Below are 27,301 nucleotides of genomic sequence, written 5' to 3' on the forward strand. Positions count from 1 at the left end.
TCTGGGAAATGTAGTATGGCACTGGACTGGTATTATTTGTTCCAACGTGTCAATTAAAAGTTATCACTTAGATTTATTAATCCATTCATCTAAATGAATGTGCTTTACATTTTCTACACTACAACAATACATAAAATATTATAATCATAGTTTATGGATTGAAATAACAATAACTGTGGCAGAAATTAGGTATGCACCTTGAATTCCCCAATAAATGTAGATTTTGTTGAGAATAAATATAAAATATACCACAGTAAATATAGTGAATTTCTGCAGTCCAATTTTATGAAAATTAATAAATAAATAAGCTTGATGTTGCACATAATTACAATTTGGTAATTTAAACAAAATACCTCTGTAGAAAATAAAGTGTATATCTATTTTTGAACTAGCAAGGTACCGCAACATTGGTGTTGATTTCTACATATTACTGTTGCTCTGGAAAACATGCTCATTATGAAGAAACTCAAACCCTTTAACTGCAGAATGAACAGAATGAACACTTTTTTCCAGCACCTTGCTGGTTTTATGAAAGCTGTTGGATGAGCACATCGGCTCTTCATAGGTATTTACAGAGACAAATACATCACAGAAGAGATTAAATATGTCATATTATGATTAATATGAGAGTTAACAAGAATTTTATATCTTTCATCATGCAGTTACTGTTAACAAAATACATCAGGTTATAGGCATGATGTGATAAAAGCTCCATGTTCATCACATTATGTGATCTACAAAATCAATTGAGCACGTAAATACTCCTTTTACAATGGTTGAATTTAGAATGAGAAATAATAAAATAACCTTTTAAAGGTAGAACATTAGGCTAAACTAAACTTATGACAACAATCTTGATATGGTTACACATTTCGTTCTAATTTGAACGGCATTCAAGCAAATTAATGCATGAAGGTGTTTCAGTTTAATACACTTTGTAGACATAAACTGGTTAGCAGTGCGTCGAACCACTTGTTTTCAGTCTGTCCTTTACAAAAGGCACAGCTTAGTGTGTACTGGCTTGTCAGTGAACCAGTGTGCTGTTCATTGGCTTGTGTTTGAGATAGTTGATGAGCCTGGGCGGAATCTCAAGAGAACTTATAGACAGAATCCTGTTCACCTGTATCAGGTGTCTACGGATGGTCAATCTACACTGAGACACCAAAGGCTTTGGACTCCCTGTGAGAAAGAGAGGGAGGAAAACAAGGTAAAGAGATCTTTAAAAAAGCAAAACAATTTACAGCATATTTACAATGTTCACATGCCATCCTGCAAAATCATCTGGCTAAAATTGAAGAATTTCAAACACAAATTACATTCTTCCCTCGTTATCTCACATTCCCTTTTTCTCACCTCGCTCTCTCAGCAGTAGTTCAACAGCTTCATTCTGTTTGGTGCTTTTCTGTATAATAAGAGTAGGCAGGTAGACATTGGCCCCAAAGTCTAAGAGCAGCTGAATATATTCGACTCCACAGCCGTGTCTCAAGCATAATTCCAGGACTGTCTTCTGCTGTGTGGTCTTGCCAATTACCTTCTCTTCTGGACTGTTATAGTTCGGATCAGCCCCATATAACAGTAACATTTTAAAGCAGTCCAGGTGTCCATATATGGCTGACAGGTATAGTGGCCCGCTGGACACCGCAACCCCTGAAGCCCACAATGTCACCTTAGACCTTGCGTTGACCTCTGCCCCATGCTGAAGAAGCTGGCGGAGGATCTCTGGATCTCCCTCCCGAGCGGCGGTGAGCACAGGTGAGCTGTTGTTCAAGTGACTTCCATTAGGGTTAGCTCCAGCACGGAGCAGAGCGAGCACACAGCTCAAGTAACGCCTGCACACAGCTGTAAAAAGAGGAGTTTGGGCCTTTACATCCAGATAGTCCACCTCTGCCCCATGTGCCAGGAGCAACTGCAGGCATTTCAGGTGACCTGCATGAAAAAAAGACAATAAAGTCTGAAGAAATCTGCAGAAGGATATTAGAGGGTGCATATAGGGACGTTACTTGTACCTTTAGATGCTGCCATGCGTAACGGGGTATCTGGGATGCCCCAACCACCCTGCTGGTTACTGCACCCTGTAGCTTTCTTGTGAGAGCAGCTCAGCCAACAGGAAGTGGTCATCATCAGCCAACACTTGGTTCAACTCCAAATTTTCAGCAGCTGATTCATCCTCCTTCACCGGCGGCAGCTGGAGAATAGGAGCACTGCAGAAGAAAATAAAAAGATATATTAAAGTGTATGCACATCAGGGACTTGCATGGAAGTAGCTTAGTGGCCCAAGCCTGCCCCTTTGCCCATCTGGGCTGAGGTGCCCCTCTGGAGAAAGAAATTATATTTGAAAATAGTCACTTTGCAGATGCTTTTTATCCACAGTGTCAAGGCAATTAAGACATGATGAATAGTAAAACACTCTCTGCGTAATTTTTTAAACGTGCGCTAGATTACGGTCTTCGACTGTTCCATCCTGTCTCTTGTTTTGCAAGGCAGCAGATCTGGAGTGACAGGGGAGGGGCGCTTGACACTTGAGCAGGTCGAGAAGCATCAGAAATGCTCATTAATTAGCATTGGCATTGCTTGAGTGGGCCCGAATGCGTTAAAAATAGGGATGCAAGATCTTCTGTCAAGATCCAAAAATTACATAAAAGAACCATAAATTACCATTACAGCAGTTCATATGACTCGTGCATTTTATTCAAAGCAACTTTTCTAATGAAGACTTGGAATTACTGTTAATATCGCTGCTACATTATCCAGTATACTAGTTAATAATAAAGTGTTTCTTAATAAGCTATACATTTATATTGAAATAATGTGTAGTTAGAGGATTGTGTTTCTTTACATATGAAAGAATACTCTTAATAAGTTTCACACAATAATGTAAAGATATTCTAAACTGATTATGCAAAAAAACAACTCTGGTATCGGCTTGGGATCGGTATCGGCCAATACCGAGATTTCCAATATCGGAATTGAATCGGAAATAAAAAAGTGGCATTGGTGCATCCCTAATTAAAAACGTGCATTAGTTCATAAGGTGCAATCAGATAACATAGCTAACGCAAGTTCCTAAAACAATTATACTTTTCTTTCCTTGTTGTTATTCAAACATAAATGTAGTCTGTCCAATTACTACAATTGCTGCACAGCTAAATCATAAAGTTATAATATACAGTATATGATAAAGAATAATAAAGTGAGCCCTTATACTGAATATATGAAGCAAGCAGTTTTCTACAATTTACAGTGTATTAAAGTATACAAACTTATATAAAGCCAGCAGTCCTATACGGTTTATAAAAGTGATAAAACTTAAGTTAATTTGGAACTAATGTTAAATAACACCAGGTCAGCATATCAGGCACCACATTATATATTCGAATTGTGTGCTGCACATGGTTTATAGTACCACACTTTCACAAAAAAGAAGATGAAAGAGAAAGAGCGGAGTGAGGCTGCTAAAGGGAGTTTTTCTTGGCAAAGCTGGATTCAAAACACCGACAAGCAAGCAGGTGAATCATGTGATGAAAATACATAGCAATCATGCACATTGCCTCCAGGAAAGTACTGTATAACTTAGTGTTTGCAAGTAAAGCATATTTTAAATAAAACTAAAATTACTTTACATTTATCAAAAAAGTAGTTATATACATTATTTTAAATGAGTTGTGTATTTAGCATATTAATATGACAATACTATTACATTCACAAGGCACCAGGTCAGAGAGTGTTCTGAGTATAAGCAGTCAGGTTTACTAGTTAGAGGGATATAGTGATTTACTGTAAAGGGACATAATACTAAGAGTTTGATAAAGAGCATGATAGACATCAAATCAAATCACTTTACTGTCACACTACCATGTACACAAGTGCAACAGTAGGTGAAATTCTTGTGTGCAGTTCCGAGCAACATAGCAGTCATGACAATGACGAGACATATACCAATTACAATAAACAACATATTTACACAACACAATTTACATATCAAATGTACACATACTTACACAACACAATAATTATATACAATGTACAGTAGACAATACACACAATATAGAATACACAATATACAATAAGTAAAGAACATGGGAATCTTACAATGGAACACGAGTTTTAACAACGGTTGTAGTATTAGAATGAAGCCTATGTAGTAACTATATGACTTGAAAAGTTTGTTAATAATTATCTGTAAATATAATGCCAAAAATGCTAAGTCTAAGAGGCTACTCACTAGGTTTTTGACACACAGCCACAGTGTCCACGATGAGTTGCAGTTCATTTTACATTAAACGATGAATTATGCACTTTCAGTTCACTACTCCACAATAACAAACCCTACTGAGGAAATTAATAGTATTATAGAGAGAATTATGATTTTGTGACAAATCTATGTATCAGATTTCAAAACGAGCTTGAAAGAACGTTTAATTTTATGAACTTTATGCCCCTTTATTTGATCATCAATGCACTAGCAAGTGCTGCTAGCTAGTCGGCTAAGAAACGAGTTAAAGCCCACAAAATACAGTAAAACTAGACTCTTCAATATATTTAATGTTTGAATAACGCCAGATAATAAAGATATTATATCATACAAAAGAAAAATGACTATACAGCTATTATAGGTTGAAGGACTTCACTCCAGTATTTGTAAATAAACCAGAATTGGAGCGGAGACTCGCTCTCATCGCACTGCTTTCAAACAAACACAAATTTTAGCGATAGAAATAACTAAGAACATAGAATAAGACCACATATCAGGTATTTAAAGTGTTGTTTTTTTTTTAAGAACACTCACCCCAAGACCGACGACCACTCGAACAGTCAGAAGCGAAATATGTTCTGTGAGCGGCCAGAAGGGGCGCTGTGCGCCCACTCACTACACTGGGCTTTAACGAGACTCATATCTCTGCAGAATAGTAATGTTCTTTTCCCAATCAGTGGGGGTTTTCAAACCGATGAGATTCCCTAATTTCAATGGTTAGTTTAGAAGGGCCCATCCAAGTTTGAAAACCCCCACTGATTTGAAAACACCCATTACTGTTCCACAGGAACCTATACTTGATTTAATCAAAACTTGTATACCTCTTCAGCACAAAAGTAGGCGTTTCCAAACAATGGGCGTTTTCAAATCGGGATGGGCGTTTTTCAATCGCTTTACACGATTTGCTTACTATATTGATATCCCCTACTTTCATTGGATAATTCTGAAACGTCCATCCTGTTTGGACGCACACACTGATTACTACATTGAGATTCCCTAGTTTCATTGGATAGCTGAAAATCGCCCATCCAGATTTGAAAACACCCACTGATTGAAAACCCCCCATTATTGTTCTGTAGAGAACAATATGCTTCCTATGCTTCCTCTGAGTGACAAACCTGTAAACAGTGTAGGTTGGATTAAGTTTAAATTGTGTGTTAAGATTTGGTTCAGTGTTGCGTAATGCAAAGGTAATGCTACCAAAATATAAAGCATAGCTCTACTAAAAGGTATATTTCTTTAATGAAAACCTCCATCCAAATTCAATGCTTTAAAGCAGAAGAGTGGTACAAAACAGTGCACAATCAGAACAAGTGTATAAAATGATTTGACACAAACAGAGGCAAAATATATTTTTTTAAACAATATGTAACATATCCACAGATTGGCATTAATTCAGTACTTTTCATTGGTAACAATTTAAATTCCCTTTGCACTATTGGGTTGCTTTTAACCAATTAAAAAAATGTAAACAAATCACCATATGACTTCACATGAAGGATGCATTTTAAATTTGTGTTGATCTCGCAGTTCACACAAAACCAAAATAATTTAGAGCATGTGCAACACTCCTGAGATTCATAGCAGTTGGGGCTCTATGTCAATACTACATTTCCATTACACATCCAGTCCTTTATTAAAAATGGCTTTAAAAAATCTTATTCTGCAAAAATATAGAGCTATGTAATCAAAAGCTTGGTCAAAAGTAGTATCTAGTCTAGCAAAGTGCATTAAATTTGCAGCACTCATTAAGCATGCGGTTTCCCTTTTCTCAGTACCGGCATATAGTGCATACAGTACATATAGTAATAGTCAATTTGATCCATTTCTTTTAGAGTGTTCTACCTAAATTTCAGATCAGCTGCTCATGTGTCTATATCAATTAGCATCAGGGTTCAAACTCTTCAAATGCACATGCAAAAAAAAAAAAAAAGTAAAGAAAATGGACACATTTTTATCTGAAGTGAAATTAAAACAGACATTAAAAAACACATCCAACTGAAATGGGCAGTCTATGGCACAATAGGGAGAAAGGTTGGATTTGATCAGAATTGCATTAAAGCAAAAACAAGGTCTACTAATAAGTGATTTCTAATCACATAAGTGCATAATCAAAACATGGCTTTGACTCGAACAGTCCATCTGAATGCCTCACACACTAGAAAACAAACCCAAATTCAATACCTGATCGAACATTTCATGAATGTTCAAGTGAGCAAATATTATAATGCAAAATATGTGCCTATTGCTTAAAAGCTCTAACAACAGACATATCACAAACTGTTGTGTGGTGAGCAGCAGCTGTTGTTTTTTTTTTAGTTCATATTCCTTTTAGTTTTTTAGCCCTATGTAGAGGCCTCTACTTTGGTAAAAGTGCTGTATGAGACAACCTTATATTCTGGACATTTGTTCTTTGGGGTTTTCAGTCAAAATGTCTGTTCTGTTTCTATAGAGACTCAAGAGGATTCTTTCACCTTCTCTTTGGAATGTTCGGTTTCCACAGAAACAGGTTTGTCCTTTGAAGAGGTCAGATCGTGTTCGCTGGCTGCTGGCTCCACCCCTTCTTTCTCTTTGCAATGTTCTGAATCTGGCCCCACCTCCTCTGCAGCACCATTAGTCAAAGGAGTGCAGCTTCCGTTGGATTGGATAACAGGAGTGGTGGGTGTCCTCTCACTTTCACTGTGCTTTTCTGCAGGTGTGTTCATTGGTCCAGATGGATCAGGGAGAACCCCATCGGCCACTGCCAGCTGCTGTAAATGGATAACAGCATAGATGTCAAATTTCTTTGCACACCAGCAAAAACTACAACACCCACAACCCAACTTACTCTTTGGAGATCAGTCATGGTCCTCTCTCCTTCTACCTGCTTCTGAGTGAGGGACAGTAGCTGTTCTAGAACAGACTGTCTTGGGTGCATGCCTTTGTCATAGTGGTTATACATCCCGCACCAGAACCTTGGACACAAACACATATACACATTAAATATCTCTCTTCATTAACACTTTGTGTTGATCATCTGTTATTAACAGTTCTTTGTTTCTTTTGTTTCAGCACTAATCAGTAAACATCACACATTAAATAATATAATTATTCCGGTCTCACTTGCAGTATTTGACACAGAAAAAGTTCCTTGCACCGCTGTGGAATTTGTCATCCTTTAATTGTACACTGCATTGTTTTTGTGTACAGTATAGTGCAAATTTGTCAATTCACACCCATTTGTTCAATCTACAAAATAGTGCCAAAGCTGGTATATCCGTGTATGTGTTTGAGAATTGATCCATACTTGAAGTGCAGTGGTAAAGTGCTGGGTCTTAGAACTGTGCACTTTAATGAACGCCGATACAAGGGGTTTTGATACTGATGCTGGTTCTCCAGAAGATGCGGCCATAAGGAAAAGGTCTTTTCACGCAACCTAAAATTCCACACAGAACATTGAAGCAAAGTATTATATATATATATATATATATATATATATATATATATATAAAGGAACTAAACAAACTTAAAGAGAGTGTGGGTAACAATTTCACTGCCAATGAAGAACATTTGCATTTAATGTTGAAGCGTGGACATTTCATGTTGGCTTAACTTAAATAGATGAATGTCATTTTTAAATGTGTGTGTGCTTGAAGTTCTTCCTCATATTTACTTCATTTCCAGCCTCTCTTTCTGACAGTTGCCGATAAAGTTTCCATACTGGCAGGCATAGACCTGGTTGTGGATTTCTATGAGGTAACTTTCGTTGAACTCAAACGCACAAGGGAACTGTTCTGATAGCTGCCACACACTCTCCAAGAACTGAGTAAACACTGGAGACACTTCCTTTGGATCGTTGTCCAGATGGCCACACCTAAAGCAACAAATGAAAAATAATGTAACAGTAAACTGCTGACATTTTACCTGGCATCAGCAACAGTGATTGAAGTGATAAAAACATGGAAGACTTTACAAATAGTTAAGCAACTAACATCATTATAATTGCTTTTATGATGGACAGAAAAATTGCATTAAAAGACAATTGGCAGATATTTTAGGTCAAGTTAAATGGCAAAATTAATTCGTTTAAACTTTTGTTTTATTTTAATGCTTTGTTTATTTACTGTTATTAAAAGCTGTTATGTTATTTTGAGGGTTAAGTACCATTATTAAGAGATCATTTAAGGTTCTTACCTATGACTGAATTTATGACCAAAAGAGATCCACTCCTTTTGTATTAAAACCTGTAAAAATAAAAATAACAAAATGTCTGAGAAATACTTCTACATTTGTTTAAAGAACATATTAATAGATCTGAGAAATTTAGCACGTTCATTTCTGTGATTAAAAGGTTAGTTCACCCCAAAATAAAAGCTTCAAAGTTTTGGTCACCATTCACTTGCATTTTAAGTGACCTACAGAGCTGAGATATTTTTCTAAAAATCTTTGTTTGTTATCTTCTGAAGAAAGAAGGTCATACACATCTGGGGTGGCATGAGGGAGAGTAAATGATGAGAGAATTTTCATTTTTGGGTGAATTATCCCTTTAATAGTTGATGGTTTAACAAGTAAAAAAATATATAACGCAATTAATGCAGCATCTGTTTTTTTTCCACTTCCTGAAATTCCCTCATGTTTTTACCAACCTCCTTTGGCTAAAATTGGCTTATATATAAATTTCCAGGTGTTACATTCTTTTAAAAAAAATTTTTTTTTTTTAATCCTTTTTCCTCCCAAACTTGGCATGCCCGATTCCGACTACTTACTAGATCCTCGTGGTGGCGCGGTTCTCACCTCAATCCAGGCGGCGGAGTACAAGTCTCAGTTGCCTCCACTTCTGAGACAGTCAATCTGCACATCTTATCATGTGGCTCACTCTGCATGACACCGCGGAGACTCACAGCATGTGGATCCACACACAACTTACCACGTGCCCTATTGAGAGTGAGTACCACTAAACACGAACACAAGGAGGTTACCCCATGTGACTCTACCCTCCCTAGCAACCGGGCCAATTTGGTTGCTTAGGAGACATGTCTGGAGTCACTCAGTACCCTGGATTCAAACTCGCGACTCCGGGGTGGTAGTCAGCATCAATACTCGCTGAGCTACCCAGGCCCCCACATTATTGACTTGTTACACGTTAATAAAAAAAATAATTAAATGATTCACAGCACTAATTGTTAATGAATTAAAGACAAGGCTGTAGATTGTATTTTTTTAAATCAGAATAATGGAAATGTGGAGGAGGATACAGGACTTAAAAAATGTGACCGTCTAAATTCTATGAATTCTGAATTAAATAGGAATATTTGGTGACTACATTTGTGAGCCAGTGAGCATTTTAAGTTGGAGTCATGTGTTATAGGTTACAGGGTCATTACCAGGAGTCCTTTGAGGGTTCTGTAGTATGGGTCCAGCAGTATGCAAGCCAGAGAGCATACCTGCGCGGTTCTGTCCCAACCATCCGAACAATGCACTAACACACTTGCCCTCTCCTCAGATACAGCCTATAACACACAGTTATGTTAACACGTTCAGCAAAATACAAGACATACCATAGACTTCCACTGTTTTTATATTAAGCTATTTATAAATACCTTATTGCCAAATTCTAACCCTACCCCTAAAAGCTAACTTTTTGCACTTTTAGAATACAAAAAGCATATAATATATATATATATATATATATATATATATATATATATATATATATATATATAATTATGAACCGCTTTTCCAAATGAGGATGTCTCCAAAGTTTTTGCTCAGATTATGCCAAATTATTCATCCCCAAGTTTTTTCAAAGTATGTATACAAAACTATTGCGCAGAGCATATCAGTTATAACTCTTGATAACCAGTCTCTGTGTCTCTCATATGTAATTAAGAGATGAAAATCAGTACCTTGGAGAGGAACACACCCGCATCCATCACAGATTTGATGTGCCTCAGCCAGCCTGAGTTCTCTAGCCCTGTCAGAAAGTCACTCATGGATGGGGACTTCAGAGCACACACTGGAAACACATAGACACAACCAAAAATAACCTCATATGGTACCAAACAAAAAGGTCACACTCACACCTGAGCACAAAGGTACAACCATTCATCAGCTTATGCATAGCTCATTTTTCAAATCCTACTTAAAAAGCATGTCCTCTCACCCTCCAGCAGTTTCTGCAGGCTGCTTCTCATGACGTGGATGTTTTCAATCCCTTGGAAGTGGAATCTGATACTGGAGTAGTTGCCCTCATTCTCATAGCCTTTACCAGCTGCACGGTTAGCCATTGCATTTAACTGACAAAGACACATATAAATGACACATATGCATAGCTGGATCTCCAGAAGGTCAGGTTTAAGGTCAAGGATTAATGTCATTGCTGTTATACAGAACAGGAAAAGGAATGAACTGTATTTTCTCCAGTTACATTAGTGAAACGTGACGTGAAACACAGACAACAATAAACAGAACAGTTTTTACACCAGTGATTTGCAACCAGTGAGGTAAATACACTGTGGAGCAATTCCAATATTGCTTTGAACCCCTTAAACTATATGGTGGAGTCAGAAGAGTGTGATAAGTTTATGCTTGAATTGTAAAGGTCCTGGATACATAAGTCACTCAAAATGTGGCACCATTTGAAAGCTTAGAATCTGAATTACAAAATGAAATCTGAAAAACAGATAATTGCAATCTGTCCACTGTTTAAATTTGAGAGTAAAAATCGCAGGCGGCAGCCATAAAATGCATCAGAGTTTAAGGGGTTTAAACAAATAAAAAATAATGATTCATTTTAAATATTTGGGCTGTCAAATCAATCTTAAGATTTATTTTGGTTTTATATATTCAGCAAATTGTAATAACAGTAATTATTAAGCATATTTCTCAAATGAAATACACCTGCATGATAACTTAGTAATGAGTTACTTGATGAGTCCGTTTTTCAACCACAGTATAAAATAATAATATCCATTTTAATAATAGCAATGAACTTGTTTAATATTATGTAATATTGGTGTCAATCAAGAGTTACTTCTGTGTCACTGATGTGACAGTGGGGGTACCTTAGACAAAAAGGTTGGGAAACACATACATTACAATATTCACAATAGTTAGTGAACACAAACATATATATATATATATATATATATATATATATATATATATATGGACAACAAATATGGACTACAGAGTACAGTGTAGTGCATAACTGCACTGTGCTAAGTACAGACAGACCTTTGTGACTTGAATTTCATGGTTAAGGTATCAGATCCTGTAGTTGTGCTCACTACACAAATAGAAGAGTAGTTGGATTCAGATGTCAAAGGTGAAAGATTACAGATACCACCATCCCCATGCTTCTACTACAGAGCAGTTAGGGTTAAACGTTTAAGGACAAACATTTTCATCCACCCTAGACTTGTGTCCTCTTATGTATATAGAAAGGTTAAGGTTAAAGGTCGCACCTTAGGCCGTGTGTCCACTACATATATAAAAGGGCAGTTGGGGTTCGCTTGGTTGATGGCCTGAAGCATCTGCTCATCTTCCACACAGCGAGAGTTCAGACCGGACAATGGCTGACTGCAGCGACAGATCGCAGCCTGAGTTATACGAGATGCAAAAAACAAATAAGGTTAGCTTTAAGCACACAGCTCATTTACATTCATGTATGAAGCTACTGCTACATGTATCCAACATATCAATATGTGATTAATGGTCAGACTGTGAGAAATTACCTCTGTTCCAAAACCTAGTGAGCAGCCTTGCAGCCTACAATCTACAGACAAAGCTAACATTTAAAGCAGCATAACTAAAATGGAATCTCATAGGTAACTGATTAGGAACACTATACAGTACATAAGCAGCAACTCTCAAACAATCAATCACGTGCATCACATATGGACCTCTCACTCAAAACACACAAGACATGACTCGATTATAGTTGATCCTAATAGAGTTTGTCATAAAAATGTTTCTAAGATCAAGGCAATAGGCTAAAAATTGCAATAAATACATAGTACAAAGAAATATTGGTGAAAAAGTCAATTTTATTTAGATTTAGCTATTTTTATTAATACTTTGCAATACTGAATAAAATACTTATTTACATTATCAACATTTCTCTTCTGTGTGTGTATACCTTTGTATCTTTGTGATAGTAAGACAGAGCAGGCAGTCTACCTCGGCTCCTAAACTTGGCACTGCCTGTAACAGTAGCCAGGTTGGCACTTTTGGGGAGTCCTAGGACAGATGGATAAGTGCTACAGATCTGTGTAAAAGACAAAGAAAATAAAAATAAGAAAGACTCATGGAAATGCAGGAAACATACAAATAAAATAATAATAATAATACAAAAAATTGGGGTACCTTTGTGTGTGTCTTATTAAAACATTATTATTAACCATATTTTTCATTATCTTTAGTTCATTTAAAGTGGTCATGATATGCCTTTTTTATTATTTTAATATGTGTATGTTCCTTGAGGTTCAATTCTAATATGGTCATACATTTGTAAAATATGATAATTTTCCACCCTCTTTTTGACCCTCTGACAGAAACGCTTGGTTTTGGTGCTGCTTCTCCTTTAAGACTTGACAGTACACACCCACTGTTCTGATTGGCTCTCTGCTAATGACTAATCTGCTCTCTACTTGCCATCTCACTGCTGCTGGGTGGGGCTACAGATGTAATAAGTTAAAGTAGGCGTTGATGTGTTGTTGTGGAGGTGGTCAAATGCAAATACCTACCACAGTGTGACATCACAATGTGGAGGAAGTAGAGAACGAGTCATTTTGGCAGCTTGGTTTCAACAAATGCTCTTTTTGCAGTGAGGAGTAAGAGGAGTTAGTTCTGAAACTTACAGTATGCTTTCTTAGTACAATGATGTCTTACATGTTAAGGGACATTTTTCCCCCTCGTGCCTCTTTAAAGGGACAGTTCACCAAAAATTACAATTCTGTTATTACTCATGTCATCTCAAACCATATGAACTTCCTTAGAATAAAAAAAAAAAGAGATGCTAGGAATTAAATAATTAGGGTTAATCACCATTTCAGTTCACTCTATCTTTTTACCATACAATGAAAGTGGAGGGTGACCGAGGCATCTGAAACTATTTCTTTAAGAGTTTGGATGTTGTGAAATGATTCTAAACAAAAGTATGTTTGCAAATTTGTAGAGTCACATAAATATGCTACCTCATAGTTCCTGTTGAGGTGGCTGATCTCCCAGTATTCATTGGAGAGGCCCATCCTGCTGAAATCATTCGCCACATTGATGAGTTCCCAACCCCACTGCCTGTCCTCCTGGCTTTGGTGCGGATTATAGAAAAATGCATACAATTCCTCCTCTTTGACTGAAATAACAAAGCACAGTTATTTAAATCTGTGGGCATACAGATATGCAATAGGGTTGCTCTGCAGATATCTAACTGAATTTTTCAATATAAAAAACAGGATGATCAGTGGGATAGACACAGAGTAAGATGTTAGGCAAAATGACAGCCTCAGTCACCATTCACTTTCATTGTAAGAATGAAAGATGCAATAAGAAATTAGTGGTGATTGAGGCTGTCATTCTGTGTAACATTTACAGTACTTCGGTATTAAAGAAGAAAGTCAGATGTGTTCAGAACAAGATGAGGGTGAGTAAATGCTAACAATTGCTCAAACCTGTCTATAATATAACTGTTATCTCCATTCAATAAAAACAAAACTTGTTTTGAACCACTGATTCTCCTGAATCAGTGGAATCACTTTATTCACCAACACAGTAAATTATCATTTTGGGTGTACCTGGTTGAGAGAGGAGCAGCAGTGACTGGTAGGTATCCTGACACTCTCTCTCTCTTTGAAACATCAGATGAAGCTGCTGGAAGGTTTTGCAGCGGATCAGGAGTGGACATCCAGATGAGGTTAGTGGAAGCTTCTCCACAGATGCAATGTGATGATGTAGCACCTTTGAAACACACAGGTTTGATACAACCACTGTTATCAGATGTATCTAGATGTGTACTTCTAACAGGCCCAACAACAAATGACATACATGTTACAAAGATGGCATTTAATGAAAACATTTCCAGGTATATGTTATTTAAAGGAACATTTTACCTAAAAATCAAAATTCTCTCAACATTTACTCACCCTCATACCATTCCAGATGTGTATGACTTTCTTTCTTCTGCAGAACACAAATGAAGATTTTTAGAAGAATATCTCAGCTCTGTTGGTCCATCCAATGCAAACAAATGATGACCAAAATTGTGAAGCTCCAATAAACACATAAAGGCAGAATAAAAGTAATCCATGAGACTCCCGTGTATTTATCCATGTCTTCTGAAGTAATCTATTCAGTTTTGGGTGAGAACAGACCAAAATATAACTCATTTTTCAATGTACATCTTGTCATTGAAGTCTATAGGCACAATCATAATATCAAACTCTATTACACTTCCAAGTGCTTGACACATGCCCAAAGCGCTAGATGGCTTTTCAAATCATGATCACCAAGGAGACAGCTGATGTCAACATTTATAGTAAAAAAGGAGTTATGTTTTGATCTGTTCTCACCCAAAATCAAAGATATTCTTCTAAAAATCTTTGTTTGTGTTCTGCAAAAGAAAGCCACAAATGATGAGAGAATGTTCAGCGATGGGTGAACTATTCCTTTTAGTCTGAAGTGAGCCATTTCTGCACTACTAGCGTCACCAAACAGAATTGCAAAAAAAAAAAAGACTGTTTCTGAACAATTCCAGAAAAATTTCCCCTGCCTTAATTTGGTTTTACAAACAGACACCACTGGTTGAGCTAACGTTTCTGTGTCAGACTAGATTGGCTGCTCAAACAAACAGAGCAATGTTTTTATAGCACCACAGAGCTTCAGTCTTAAACTTTTTGCTGAAATCAACCTACAAAATGCCTTACAGTTAAGTCTGCAAATTAATAATTATAGCTATAAGTGGAAGACCTTGACATATTGTGATCCATTATGCTCTCGTTGGTTATACCAACAGCTAGATTTGCAGCTGCGTAATCATGCCATCCATTCCCATTCGCCTACATTACCCATGTTTCTTCACGCGTGTTGTTGGTTTGTTCCACATAGATAAGGTGAGTAGCAGTCAGGTAAAGAGTGCCAAGTGGTGAATTCATGTTCTGTGTACCTGTTCTGTAGCTTCACATACTCCACCTATAAAAATTCAATTTGCATTTAATTGCATTAGTGCTGTAACTTTTGGCTCAAAGTCTTCAATTAACAAAGAAAGCACTAGTAAATGACTGTAGGGTTTAATCTGACACAATCAAGTCTGTGGGTTTGGATGTTTGTGCACCCTTAGGGAGCAGAACCCATCAGCCAGTCCGTGTGTAACACAATAGAGAGGAAATCCTACAGAACCTTTTAAGACTAAACTTAAAACACTGTCAGCACATCCTGTTATTCCAGTGACAGTACAGCCTGTGTCTCAGCACTTTTGTCTTTTTGGTTACTGAGTAACAAGCAATGAAACATCATTATGACAGATGATGCTACTTCAGCACAAAAGATGTGTTTTTGCTAGAGTCTGACACATTCTGCTTGTTTAAAGTCTGAGATTCTTTCATTCTCACTCTATGAACTATGCTAAAACTTGTCCGTTTTTTTAGGATTCTTAAAAGGATAGTTCAAAACCCAAAAATTGTAATTCTCTCATCATTTACTCAACCCTCATGCCATCCCAGATGTGTGACTTTCTTTCTTCAGTAGGACACAAATTAAGATTTTTAGAAGAATATAGCAACTCTGTAGATCCATACCATGCAAAGGTGGCCAGAACTTTGAATCTCCAAAAATTACATAAAGCCAGCATAAAAGTAATCTATAAGACTCCAGTGGTTAAATCCATATCTTCTGAAGCAATATGATAGGTGTGGGTGAGAAACAGATTAAATTTAAGTCCTTTTTTTCTATATATCTCCACCTTTGACCAGCCTCAACCAGTAGCTGGTAATATCCATGGAGAATACAAATCACAAAAAACAAAAGAATGTGGAAATGAAAGTGGATATTTGTAGATAAAAGTAGTGAGTATAGATCTGTTTCTCACCCAGACCTATAATATTACTAATTTATGTTTTTTTTTTTTTTACTATAAATCTGCACCTCTGATCAGCCTCAACCAATAGGTGTGATATGCACAAAGATTACGAATCGACACAAAGATTCATGAGATTTATAGTAAATAATGACTTAGGAGTGATCTGTTTCTCACCCACACCTATTGTATCACTTCAGAAGATATGGGTTTATGTGATTTTTGGGGATTCAAACTTCTGGCCACTATTCACTTGCATTGTGTGGACCTACAGAGCTGAGATATTCTTCTAAAAATGGGATAGACAGCAGAAGAAGAAAAAAAATAATAAACATCTGGGATGGCATGGGGGTGAGTAAATTATGAGACAATTTTCTTTTTGTGGTGAACTATCCCATTAAAACATAAGTATGAGAAGAGATCATGATGTTAACAGGATTACACAGCTGAATGCGAAATTCTGTTTTTCTGCTTGATACCAAACTCAGGACTGACCATGGACCAAGGTAGATTAGGTTGAATTTAGATCAGTTTGGTGCTAAAATCATAACCCTTGGGTATTATCAATGGGTGTCCTTGAGTGGACTGAGTCGGTCTGGTTCAGAATATCTGCAGAATTGCTGATTCAACATCAACATCCTCAATGTTGTCCCCTCTATGCATCACACACAGGCTCTCTCGCGCGCGCTAACACGTATATCTTTGTAGCGTTATGTGACAGGGTGATCATATTTAATTCACACTACACCAGTCTTATATTTGGCCAGGCTTCATTAAAGTCCTCCATCTTATCTCATCAGGTTCAAAACGTCGATGTAGATTTTTAGATAAATATTCATGTTTTTGTCGTGAACCCTAGATTATTACTAAACTCAATTCAGCCTCACTCTTGTGAGATGGGTGTATGAGCAGAACTAAACATGAATTTTTCTGAATATGAATTTAAGAGTCCACAAAGTGAAGACATATTAAAACCTGACTGCTCCAACTGGCTTCACACAAAGTACATTTAAACGCTGCCTCCTGCATGTGTCCACACTTTCCTAGAGTTTGGAGTTACCCATCAAATCTATCTTTGAGAGTCTGGCACAAATTCTGCTAACATTGCATGAGCACACCTGTTGAAAAAGACCTACCTTTGGCGTTATTATGTGCTCCATCTTCTCGCTCGATTATCGCCAACTGTCCAAGTTAAACTTTCGTTGCACAGTTATCATGTTTTGCAGGAAATTGTACAACATTACTGCGCTCCTCTCTGGTACGAGGACTACAATCATGTCAGCTGACTTGTCCAAATATCGCGAGACTCCAAAACGTTACGTGATTATGGTCGTTTACTTGTTTTGCTCTTTCTCTACATAGTTTATATTCATTGTATTTCCCTGACGACTTGATATTTTTTCTTTTTACTTTGTTAATGTTCTGCAATTAAAAAAATGCACAGTTAGTCAAGTCTGTGGGTGTACTGGTGTCAGTCTGCAAGATATACAGTAACTGCATTTTTAGTATGAAAAATAAAAACATAATGGTTGAACAAGACAATAAACCTCAACATTTTACATTTTAAACTGTAAAAAGTAGTAAGGAAAGAAATTGGTACTTTTATTCAACAAAGCGACATTCAACTGATCACAATGTATATCCAGGACATTAATAAAGTGAAAAATGACTATTACAATTTGAAAAAAATCAAAAATTCTCAAATGTCCTGAACTTCTTAAACTTCTTCAAAGAGTTATCCACATGCAGCAATGACAGCTTTGCAGATCCTTGGCATTCTACCTGTCAGTTTGTCCAGAAACTCAGGTGACATTTCACCCCATGCTTTCTGTCTTGTCTGGCACTTATCTGGGGCGGGGCACGTTATATGTTATTCAAGGACCCAAAAGCAGTTGCGGAACACAGACGATTGCTTCACGCTCATATCATGCAATCATCTGTTGATTGCTCAATTAAAAACATTTTAGTCTCAGTTCACACCCTGGTGAATTTAGAGGTTTTGCCACATATGGAGAAAAGGAAATCATATAGTTGCCACTTTAATGTATCCCTTTTGCAAAATCCTGAATTACAACAAAATTTAAAGGCTGAAATCAATGTTTATATGGAGACCAACTGGTCCTCAGTATCCAGAGTGGGCGTGGCTCGGGAGGCACTTAAGGCAGTTCTTAGGGGCCGGATCATATTGTATGCCTCATTGGAAGGGAATAATAAAAGTGCAGAGGCAGAGCTGAAGCGCCGAATTTCATCTGATGGCCTCAGAGTATTGACCCGATTGAAATACAGATATAATACTATTGTTCACGGAAGTTTTTTTTTATCCCCTTTTCTCCCAATTTGGAATGCCAAGTTCACACTAATTAGTAGGTTCTCGTGGTGGCACGATTACTCACCTCAATCTGTATGGCAGAGGACAAGTCTCAGTTGCCTCCGCTTCTGAGACAGTCAATCCGCACATCTTATCACGTGGCTCACTGTGCATGATACCGCAGAGACTCACAGCACGGATTATGCTACTCTCTGCGATCCATGCACAAATTACCACGTGCCCCACTGAGAGCGAGATCCCCTAATCACGACCATAAGGAGGTTACCCCATGTGTCTCTAGTCTCCCTAGCAACCGGGACAATTTGGTTGCTTAAGAGACCTGGATAGAGTCACTCAGCACGCCCTGGATTCGAACTCGCGACTTCAGTGGTGGTAGTCAACATCAATACTGAGCTAAGAAAAAAATTATCTTCCTATTGAGATAACCATGGAGGAGCTTGAAGAGGTAATACAGACAAGGCTCCGGGGCCAGGTGGCTTTGCCGCTTAATTTTTTAGATCTTATGCTACAGAATTGGAAGTTTATACAGAATCATTAAAGAATGAAAAGCTTCCACCAACCATGACACAATCCCGGATCAGTCTGATACTTAAAAAGGACAAAGATCCAATCGAGTCTAAAAGTTACCGTCTAATTTCCTTGATCCAGAAATATTGTCAAAAATGTGGGCTAACCAATTGAGCAAAGTTATGACATCTCTTATACATATAGATCGGGTGGGGTTTATTTGGGGCCACAGTTCGTCTGATAACATTAGGCGTTTCATCAATATTATGTGGTCAGTGGAGAATGATCAGACTTCAGTCGCTGCCATCGCACTTGAGGCTGAAAAGGCATTTGATATGGTAGAATGGGATTATCTTTTTATGTTTTTGGAAAATATACTGGTTCTGGAATACTTTTATTGGATAGATTAAGTTACTTTATAGACACACGCGAGCAGTGGTACAAACAAATTTATTAATTTCAGATTATTTTAATATGGATAGGGGCAGCGGCAGAGTTGCCCTCTTTCTCCAATATTGTTCTGTCTTGCCTTGGAACCATTAGCAGCCGGGATAAGAAGGGAAGATGATTTTCCAGGGAGGTGTGGCACATAAGATTATTCTTTATGCTGAGGATATTTAATTTTTTGTCTCCAACCCCACTAGATCTATGCCTTGCCTTCACAGAATTATTAAAACCTTTTCTAAATTGATACAGAGTCAATTGGTGTAAATCCGAAGCTTTGGCTCTGACAGCGTACTGCCCAGTAACGGCTTTTCAGCCAGACGCCTTTCAGTAGTCCAAACAGGGCAATACGTTTTTGGGCATTTTATTCCCAGCAAATTTGTCTGATTTAGTAACCGTTAATTTAGACCCCTTAATAAAAAGGTTTTCGAGCAATGTGGGCAGGTGGGCTTCATTACATTTATCTGTGATTGGGAAGGTTAATGTTATTCAAATTAATTGTATTTCAAAATTCAACTACCTGCTACAATCTCTCCTTGTAGATGTCCCCCTCTCTTATTTCAAACAATTTGACAGCATAGCGAAGACCTTAATTTGGAATGGTAAGTGTCCCAGATTACATTTCAATAAATTACATAGGCCGATTGACCAAGGTGGGCTAGGCCTGCCCAAGATTTTGTTTTATTATTATGCATTCGGTCTCAGACATTTGGCTCATTGGTCTTTTCCACCTGAGAGAGCCCCTCCCTGGTTTTGTATTGAACAGGAAGTTCTTGTCCCTATTTCGACATTGCAAAGCCTTTCTATCTATCTAATCTGAGAAGTTAAGTTACACCCTGTTGTCTTGCATTTGCACTCGGTGTGGGCAAAAGTGTCCAGAGTGTTTAATTCTGAAAATTATTTAAATGTTGCCTCGAGCATATGGCTGAACCCCAAATTATGTATCAACAAGTCCACTTTTTGCTGGTCAGAGTGGATTGTGAGGGGGGTTACTACACTCTGTGACTTATATGAGAGAGAATTTTGAAAGCCTTTAAAAATTTGGTTAAACTTTTTGGGATTCCCAGATCTTAGTTTTATAAGTATTTCCAGCTGCTCCATCTGCTCTGTTTTTGGGAATATTTTACACACCCCTAAAGCAGCAGATACTCTAGGAGTGGTGATTACTGCTTTTGGAAAAGGTCATGAGGCATCAGTGTATTACTCTCTGCTAATTCAGAGTCTGGGCGATGGAACTTTAATTTCTCTTAAGAGATTATGGGAGACAGATCTAAACTTGGTATTGGAGGAGGGAGTGTGGGCTTGGATTCTAAATAATATCAAGTCTGCATCTAGAGATGCAAGGGTTCACCTTTTGCAATTCAAGATTTTAAATAGAGTCTATTGGACCCCTTCTAGCTAGTATAGGCTTGGTTATAAAGACACACCCACCTGTTGGTGATGCCAACCAGAAGATGGAGACACAACCCATTTTTTTTGGTTGTGTGTTAAGATCCAAGAATTTTGGTTGAAGGTTCAGAGATTTATGTATAATGTATTGAGCACACAAATTTCATTACTATATTTTAGTTAATGGGTGGTCATCAATATAGGGGATAAACACATAAAAAATTGGGTGCTATCGGCAGATATGTTTGTGCATGGAGATGGGGAGGGTGGTGGCTTTTGGGGAAGTGTCATGTAGAAGGCTGGGGATCTGGGATTCGTTTGAAGGGAAATGGGGCAGCTATTTGGCATTATATATATATATATATGTACATATATATATATTATTTTATTATTATTATTATTATTTATTTTTTGCATACTTATTTGTGACCACAGGGATGTTTGTTGAGGGTCCGGGTGTGGTTAGGGATTGGGGAGGGGGAGGGGTAATAGTGGGGGTTAAATGTTGATTCTGTTTATATGTTTTTCTTTTCTTTGTTATCTGTGTGAATCAATTAAAAAAAAGTATCAGAAAAATTACATTTGTCAAATAGCGATGGTGCTGTTTTTTTACATCAGTAATGTCCTGACTATACTTTGTGATCAGTTGAATGCCACTTTGGTGAATTAAAGTACCAATTTCCTTCCGAAACAGCAAAATCTGTACATTATTCCAAACCTATGGCTGCCATTGTATATTGAGAGAAAATAGGGAAGTGTGTTAAATAATAGATTTTATGTGAAATTTTATTTTAAACATGATATTTTGACAACTGTTAAGAAATACATTTTGTACAATTATTAATCATAATTTACATTTTGGAAGAAGAAAAAAGAATTATATGTTAGCCTTTTAGCAAAAACAAAACAAACAAACAAACAAAAAATAACTGAAAGCATGTATATTTATGTAGAATATTTTTATCCATTAGTGATATTATTAATGTGACGATGTATCTAGATCTAACACATACCTCCAGAATATACCTCTTTCTATGTTCATGTGGCATTTGTTAAAAAAAATGGTACAGAATTTAACTCACTTGATGTTTTAGTTGAGTTTTAATAATAGCCAAATAATTTAAACTACATCAGTCCAGTTTAACAAAAAAGACACACAAAATAATATACGAAAACTACATTTGCAACAGAATGTTTGAGATCTTTACTCCTGTTTTCATTTAGAGAGTAGCCTATATAAATATATTATGCACAAATAAAAGACTGTCAAAACTGTTTAACATTTGACAATCTATGCAACATCAATGACCCATGCACCACTTTTACATTTTGTCATGACTCTAAACAAGCCAAAACATATCTAGACATTTCATTAACTCCAACGCACGCCCAGACACACAAATCATGGGGGGTTGCACCTGCAGGGTGGCCTAAGCAGATTTGCCTAATTGCTGGGGAGGACCCCCATCGTTCAACCCTTTGTCATATTAACGACCTCCCGACTCTTAGGCTCCGTTATCTGATAACAAATATACTAATGAAGAATATTAATATACAGCTCACCCAGTTTAAGACAAATTCCCTCTCAAATATCTACCAATGCCCTGCATATACAAAACCACAAAATACACATTTGCTGTAGATTTTAGAATTTAGATTTTTTTTTACTTCATTTGCAGGTGATTGACTTCTATGAACTGGCTAAATCTATATTCCTCAAAGGGTATGACCTTAAGGTGCAAGCTTGGCAAATGTGCTTTTAGGAATCTATAGTCAGAGCAGAGAATCAGAAACAGACATGAATCAGACCTTTCAAGATAATCCATCTGGAGATGGATCTGTACACATGGTCTGTTGAACACTGTTCATCATCAGACTAGTATTTAATGTATCTCATTCCTGCTTTCTCTCATTGGCTACAGCAAGATTCAGACATTACAAAAAGCTGTTGCTTCTACAAATGGCAGATATGTGTGTCTGATTATTTTTAATACAGGTATAAGGCCCTTAAAACCATAGTTCATGCAAAGCAACAATCATTTTACCATGTAGACCATTATAACCTCAGGTAAATCCATGTCTACAAATGACAGCTACAAGTGCCATCGTTGTAATAGAGACGGAGAACGTTACCTAGTTTTAGTAATAGATTATATATAATGAAGCTATGATCTTTACACAAATTAATTAAGCAGATTCTTTTTCTCAAAGCAACTTCATCTATCATAAAGTAAAGAACTCAGCAATATTAGTAGTACCACAATTCAATAACCTGTGAATAAAACTCAACTACACTCAAAAGAAGGATTTTTGCAGCTTGTTCATTTAACTTAATAAAAAAAACTAACTAAAGCAACACAATTCTAGACCAATTATGTCACAACTCGACTTCATTGCATTCGTCCATTTCAATTTGTAAAATGGAAGTATACTTAATCCATTTGAGTTTGGACTACAAGACAAGTTTTTGTGGTGTTAATGTAGCATATGAAACTGAGCAGGGGATTTGGATTTCCCAGCTTTCATGGAACTTGATAGGAAGAAAGTGTTATTTTATGATTTCTGAGCAAGATTGGAAGAAATTGGTTAATGTTCTGTTATATTTGTATTTGGAAAGAGTGTGTTCTGTAGTTTTGGGGGTTTACCATTGTGCATAGGTTAAGGATAGGATTTAATGTTCAAGTGATACTTGATTTAAGTCCTGCTTGGTTCTAGAAGCAGTTACTAACAAATTGCTCCCCTGGCATATACTAATGATTAATAAAATAAATTAAGTTGGTCCAACACAAGAAACAAAAAATGTATTAAATAAATATTGGTAAATCGAGTTTGACGAACCTAATGAAGTTAAGTTAAAACTACTATAGTGCATATATTTGACCTGATCAAACAAAATTATGTTGGCTCAATGAAACTGACTTAATCGGAATAAAATAAAATAAATCTGATTAAATAAGAGTAATGACTTTTGAGAGAGAAATGTAACTTCAAAGCAGATAAGAAAACAGAGAAAAGTATTTCTTTTTGCAAATACATTTGATTATCTGTTGTAATATGCACCTTTCTGGTTATTTCTGCCGTTTCAGTATTACTATTGTAAAACAATGATGAGGGTACGAACAACCATACCAGTATTTGAAACCAGATGATTGTATATTAATTTATATAAATTAAAAAATTGTAAATTACAGGAAAATAAAATTGTTTATAAAGGCATTCGAAAATAAATAATTTGAACTTTTTGTTTTTCAGTGAAATTTACTGTACAACTTTTGGCCAAAATATAGGTATGATTTCAATGTGACCATATGCAATAGTTCTCTTTCCCCTTATTCTCTCTCTCTGTCAGTTTCTTTCACTTTTCCACCATATCACTTTCTCTCTTTCTTCTGAATCTTTCACTTTCTTTCCCCCCTCTCAGTTGAGTAATCATACCAGAAGTTCCACCAAATTGTGCAACGTTACCAGTTACTTTGTGATTGAGAAAATACATTCACCATCTTGAGCTGGCACAGATGCACACAAAATATTCCTCTTGGTTACAGTCTCTGAGATGTAATCTTTTAGCAGCTAGTTAAAGTTAATAATGACTCAGTCATATTCAGTAAACCAAGCCTGTCACACCCTCAGGAGGCAGGCTTTGTTGACCTGATGCTAATGTGTTAGTTCTCAGACAATAGCAATTTACTGTCTTTTGTGTGAGGACTAATCTCTGTTAATAGCTTGACACAATCAGGTCTGCCCAGCTGTAGCAGTTGAACAGAGATTTCTGTGATTGACTGTGTGTGTGTTGTTTTTTGGGTCTGAGCCGAAAGATGTTAAATCTGAATGGAGGTGCAGTCTGTTTCAGTAAAATTTGGAGGACATATTTGGAAAGTGAAGGTTGCACATGATAAACAGAATCATGTGTTTACAGTGCATGTTAAACTATCTAAAAATATAGGTGTTTAGTTAAATGAAAATGAACAGAACATAATAAAGGGAACTAGTTTGAATAGTCTGTGGGTTTAGTGAACAATCACATGCATCACATCATTGCCAGACCAATTTAATTTCTATAGAGCAAATATTAAATGTGTGAAAGCTTCCACTTGACGAATGCAAGCACACCTTTTTTGGCTTTATATAGATGTAGAGTTTTCTTATTCAACCAGTTTCAAACACAAGGTAGAGTGAGAGAGTACACATCAGGTATGTGCAATAGAGAAAGTGTTTCATAGGTTGTAGTAAGTAACTAATGAGTGTGTGAGTTTAGATGAGTGTTGATAGTGAATTGACCTCCCTGTCTCAGATAAAGTAAACAGAGACAGACAAGCACAGTCTGTAACCTTTAACCTCACATACACGCACACACACATACAACTGGCTCCGTCCTCCAGACATGAATAGGTATTCTATTTGTATAGCATTAGTTATGTAGACCATATGGTGTGCATGTATCGTGAATATTTGAGTTTCTTTGTGTAAAAGGGGGTCCTTCTTTTTGTTTCTACTTAAATACAATTTTGATTGAATACATTCACTGAATGTTTATTGCAGTGACAGAGGCCCCACTAACCCACCCTCACTCCAAACCAGGGGTCTCCAAACTTTTTGTGAGTGAGGGCTCCCTGAAGGAATAAAATAGTCTAGAGGGCTACTTGTTTGATATAGGCACACGCACACACACACACGTTTCAAGTTTTGAAAAATACAACAACAAACAGTAATATTGTTAAATACTATGACAACTGAATTTATAATTATATATTAGGGGTGTAACGGTTCACAAAATTCACGGTTACGTTCAATATGATACAGTGCTGACACGGTTCGGTACGTTTTCGATAGAGCAAAATGAAAGAAATGCATTTTTTTTTATATATAAAAATAAACAATTTCTCATTTTTAAAATGTCATAAAATAAACATAAACACTGTGGCACTTTTTTCACTTTACTTTTAATCACCAAAATATGTCTAAGTAATGAAATGAATATTGACATCATGGCTTAATAAATGTAAATCATTTCTCACAAGCATTTTAAATTATTATTAATTATTAGATTATTTTTATTCATCAATCAATCCTATTTATAGGAATTTATATAACAAATTTACAATTATAATTGTATTTATAATTAATACAATTTAGCCTAACTTAGCCCCAAGTTGAACATCGGAGACTGAGGACATTATTTCATTTCCATTCTTGTGATCTTTAAACAGAGTGTTGGTTATCACAGTCATTGCTCCCTTGAGAATTTCACCACCAGAGAAAGGTTTTTTGTGTTTCGTTAAAAAATGAGCAACTCTAAATGAAGCTTCGGTTGCAGCCTGTGACTTTTAGCGGGTTTTGTAAAAAATGATTGCTGCCTACTTAATGTTGTTTTCATCTCACTAACTTTTTCTTTTCTAAGTGATGTACCTGGTGGATAATGAACATTGAAGGTCTTGTGGGTTGTGGTGAAATGTCTCTCCGCATTGTGTCTCTTGGCAACCGCAATGCTAGCTCCACAGATGAGGCATACAGCTTTATCTTTAACGTTAGTGAAGAGGAATTCTGTCTCCCACTCCTCGTTAAAATAACAAGTCTTCTTCTTTTTTGACCTGCATCATCAGCCATAATTATTTTTTTTTATTTTTTTTTTATAGTTCAATTTATCTTATGTACCGTCTGCCCGCGACCGCCTCAACTCACATAAGTTACGTTACGTTTTTTTTTAACGTGCTCGACGTGCAGATTCTAAATATTTTAAATTATTTTATTATTTTATTATGTTTTAATGGTATATGAAATGTTACCATTAGTTATTTTCTCATTTTATGCCATCATCATAAATAAAAAATAAAAAAACGAAATGAAAGATTACAATTCAGGCTATTTATAGAACGTGCTCGGCGGGCGACTCAGAGACTCCATGCGGGCTACCAGGTGCCCGCGGGCACCATGTTGGAGACCACTGCTCCAAACCGATAGATATTTTGATCTTATTAAAGTTTTGACCTATAGGGAGCTGATTGAGTGCATCATTGCTTGTCATTTCATGTATACAGTAATTAGCAGCGCAAACACACAAATAAACAACCCTGGTAATCACTAAACCCCGCCTAACTTTAAATGCAGATGACTGATAACGAGGCGCTGATGGGAGGAGGGCTCGCTAATGCGTGTGTGCGTAAAAGCGTTTGCAGGGTGATGATGGGGGGTGCTGCAAACATAAATAACGCCCTCGGACAGTCCCTCCAGGCCAGATGCTTAGCCTACAACTTGCAGGACCTCTTCGGGAACTTCAGCTAGGCCTACACTTAAACCAATTTTTTTCGTCGAAAATATTTAAACAAACACAATT

General features: G+C 36.7%; 1 protein-coding gene and 1 pseudogene across 1 annotated transcript; both read right to left on the bottom strand.

The window, feature by feature from the left end:
• Nucleotides 1-293: 293 nt before the first annotated feature.
• LOC127637284 (ankyrin repeat and SOCS box protein 12-like) lies at nt 294-2,684 on the bottom strand (annotated as a pseudogene).
• A 2,796-nt stretch (nt 2,685-5,480) lies between these two features.
• On the bottom strand, nt 5,481-17,579 carry LOC127642943 (myotubularin-related protein 8-like). The gene is given in 15 exon segments (XM_052125410.1): nt 5,481-7,002; nt 7,080-7,206; nt 7,539-7,667; nt 7,905-8,105; nt 8,426-8,475; nt 9,616-9,741; nt 10,138-10,247; nt 10,395-10,527; nt 11,698-11,832; nt 12,372-12,500; nt 13,429-13,586; nt 14,026-14,188; nt 15,295-15,366; nt 15,368-15,418; nt 17,438-17,579. Coding segments are annotated over 15 exon segments (1,902 nt in total). The 5' UTR covers nt 17,462-17,579; the 3' UTR covers nt 5,481-6,708.
• Nucleotides 17,580-27,301: the final 9,722 nt, after the last annotated feature.

Source organism: Xyrauchen texanus, chromosome 4 (genome assembly GCF_025860055.1).
Source record: "Xyrauchen texanus isolate HMW12.3.18 chromosome 4, RBS_HiC_50CHRs, whole genome shotgun sequence".
Taxonomy (NCBI): Eukaryota; Metazoa; Chordata; class Actinopteri; order Cypriniformes; family Catostomidae; genus Xyrauchen; species Xyrauchen texanus.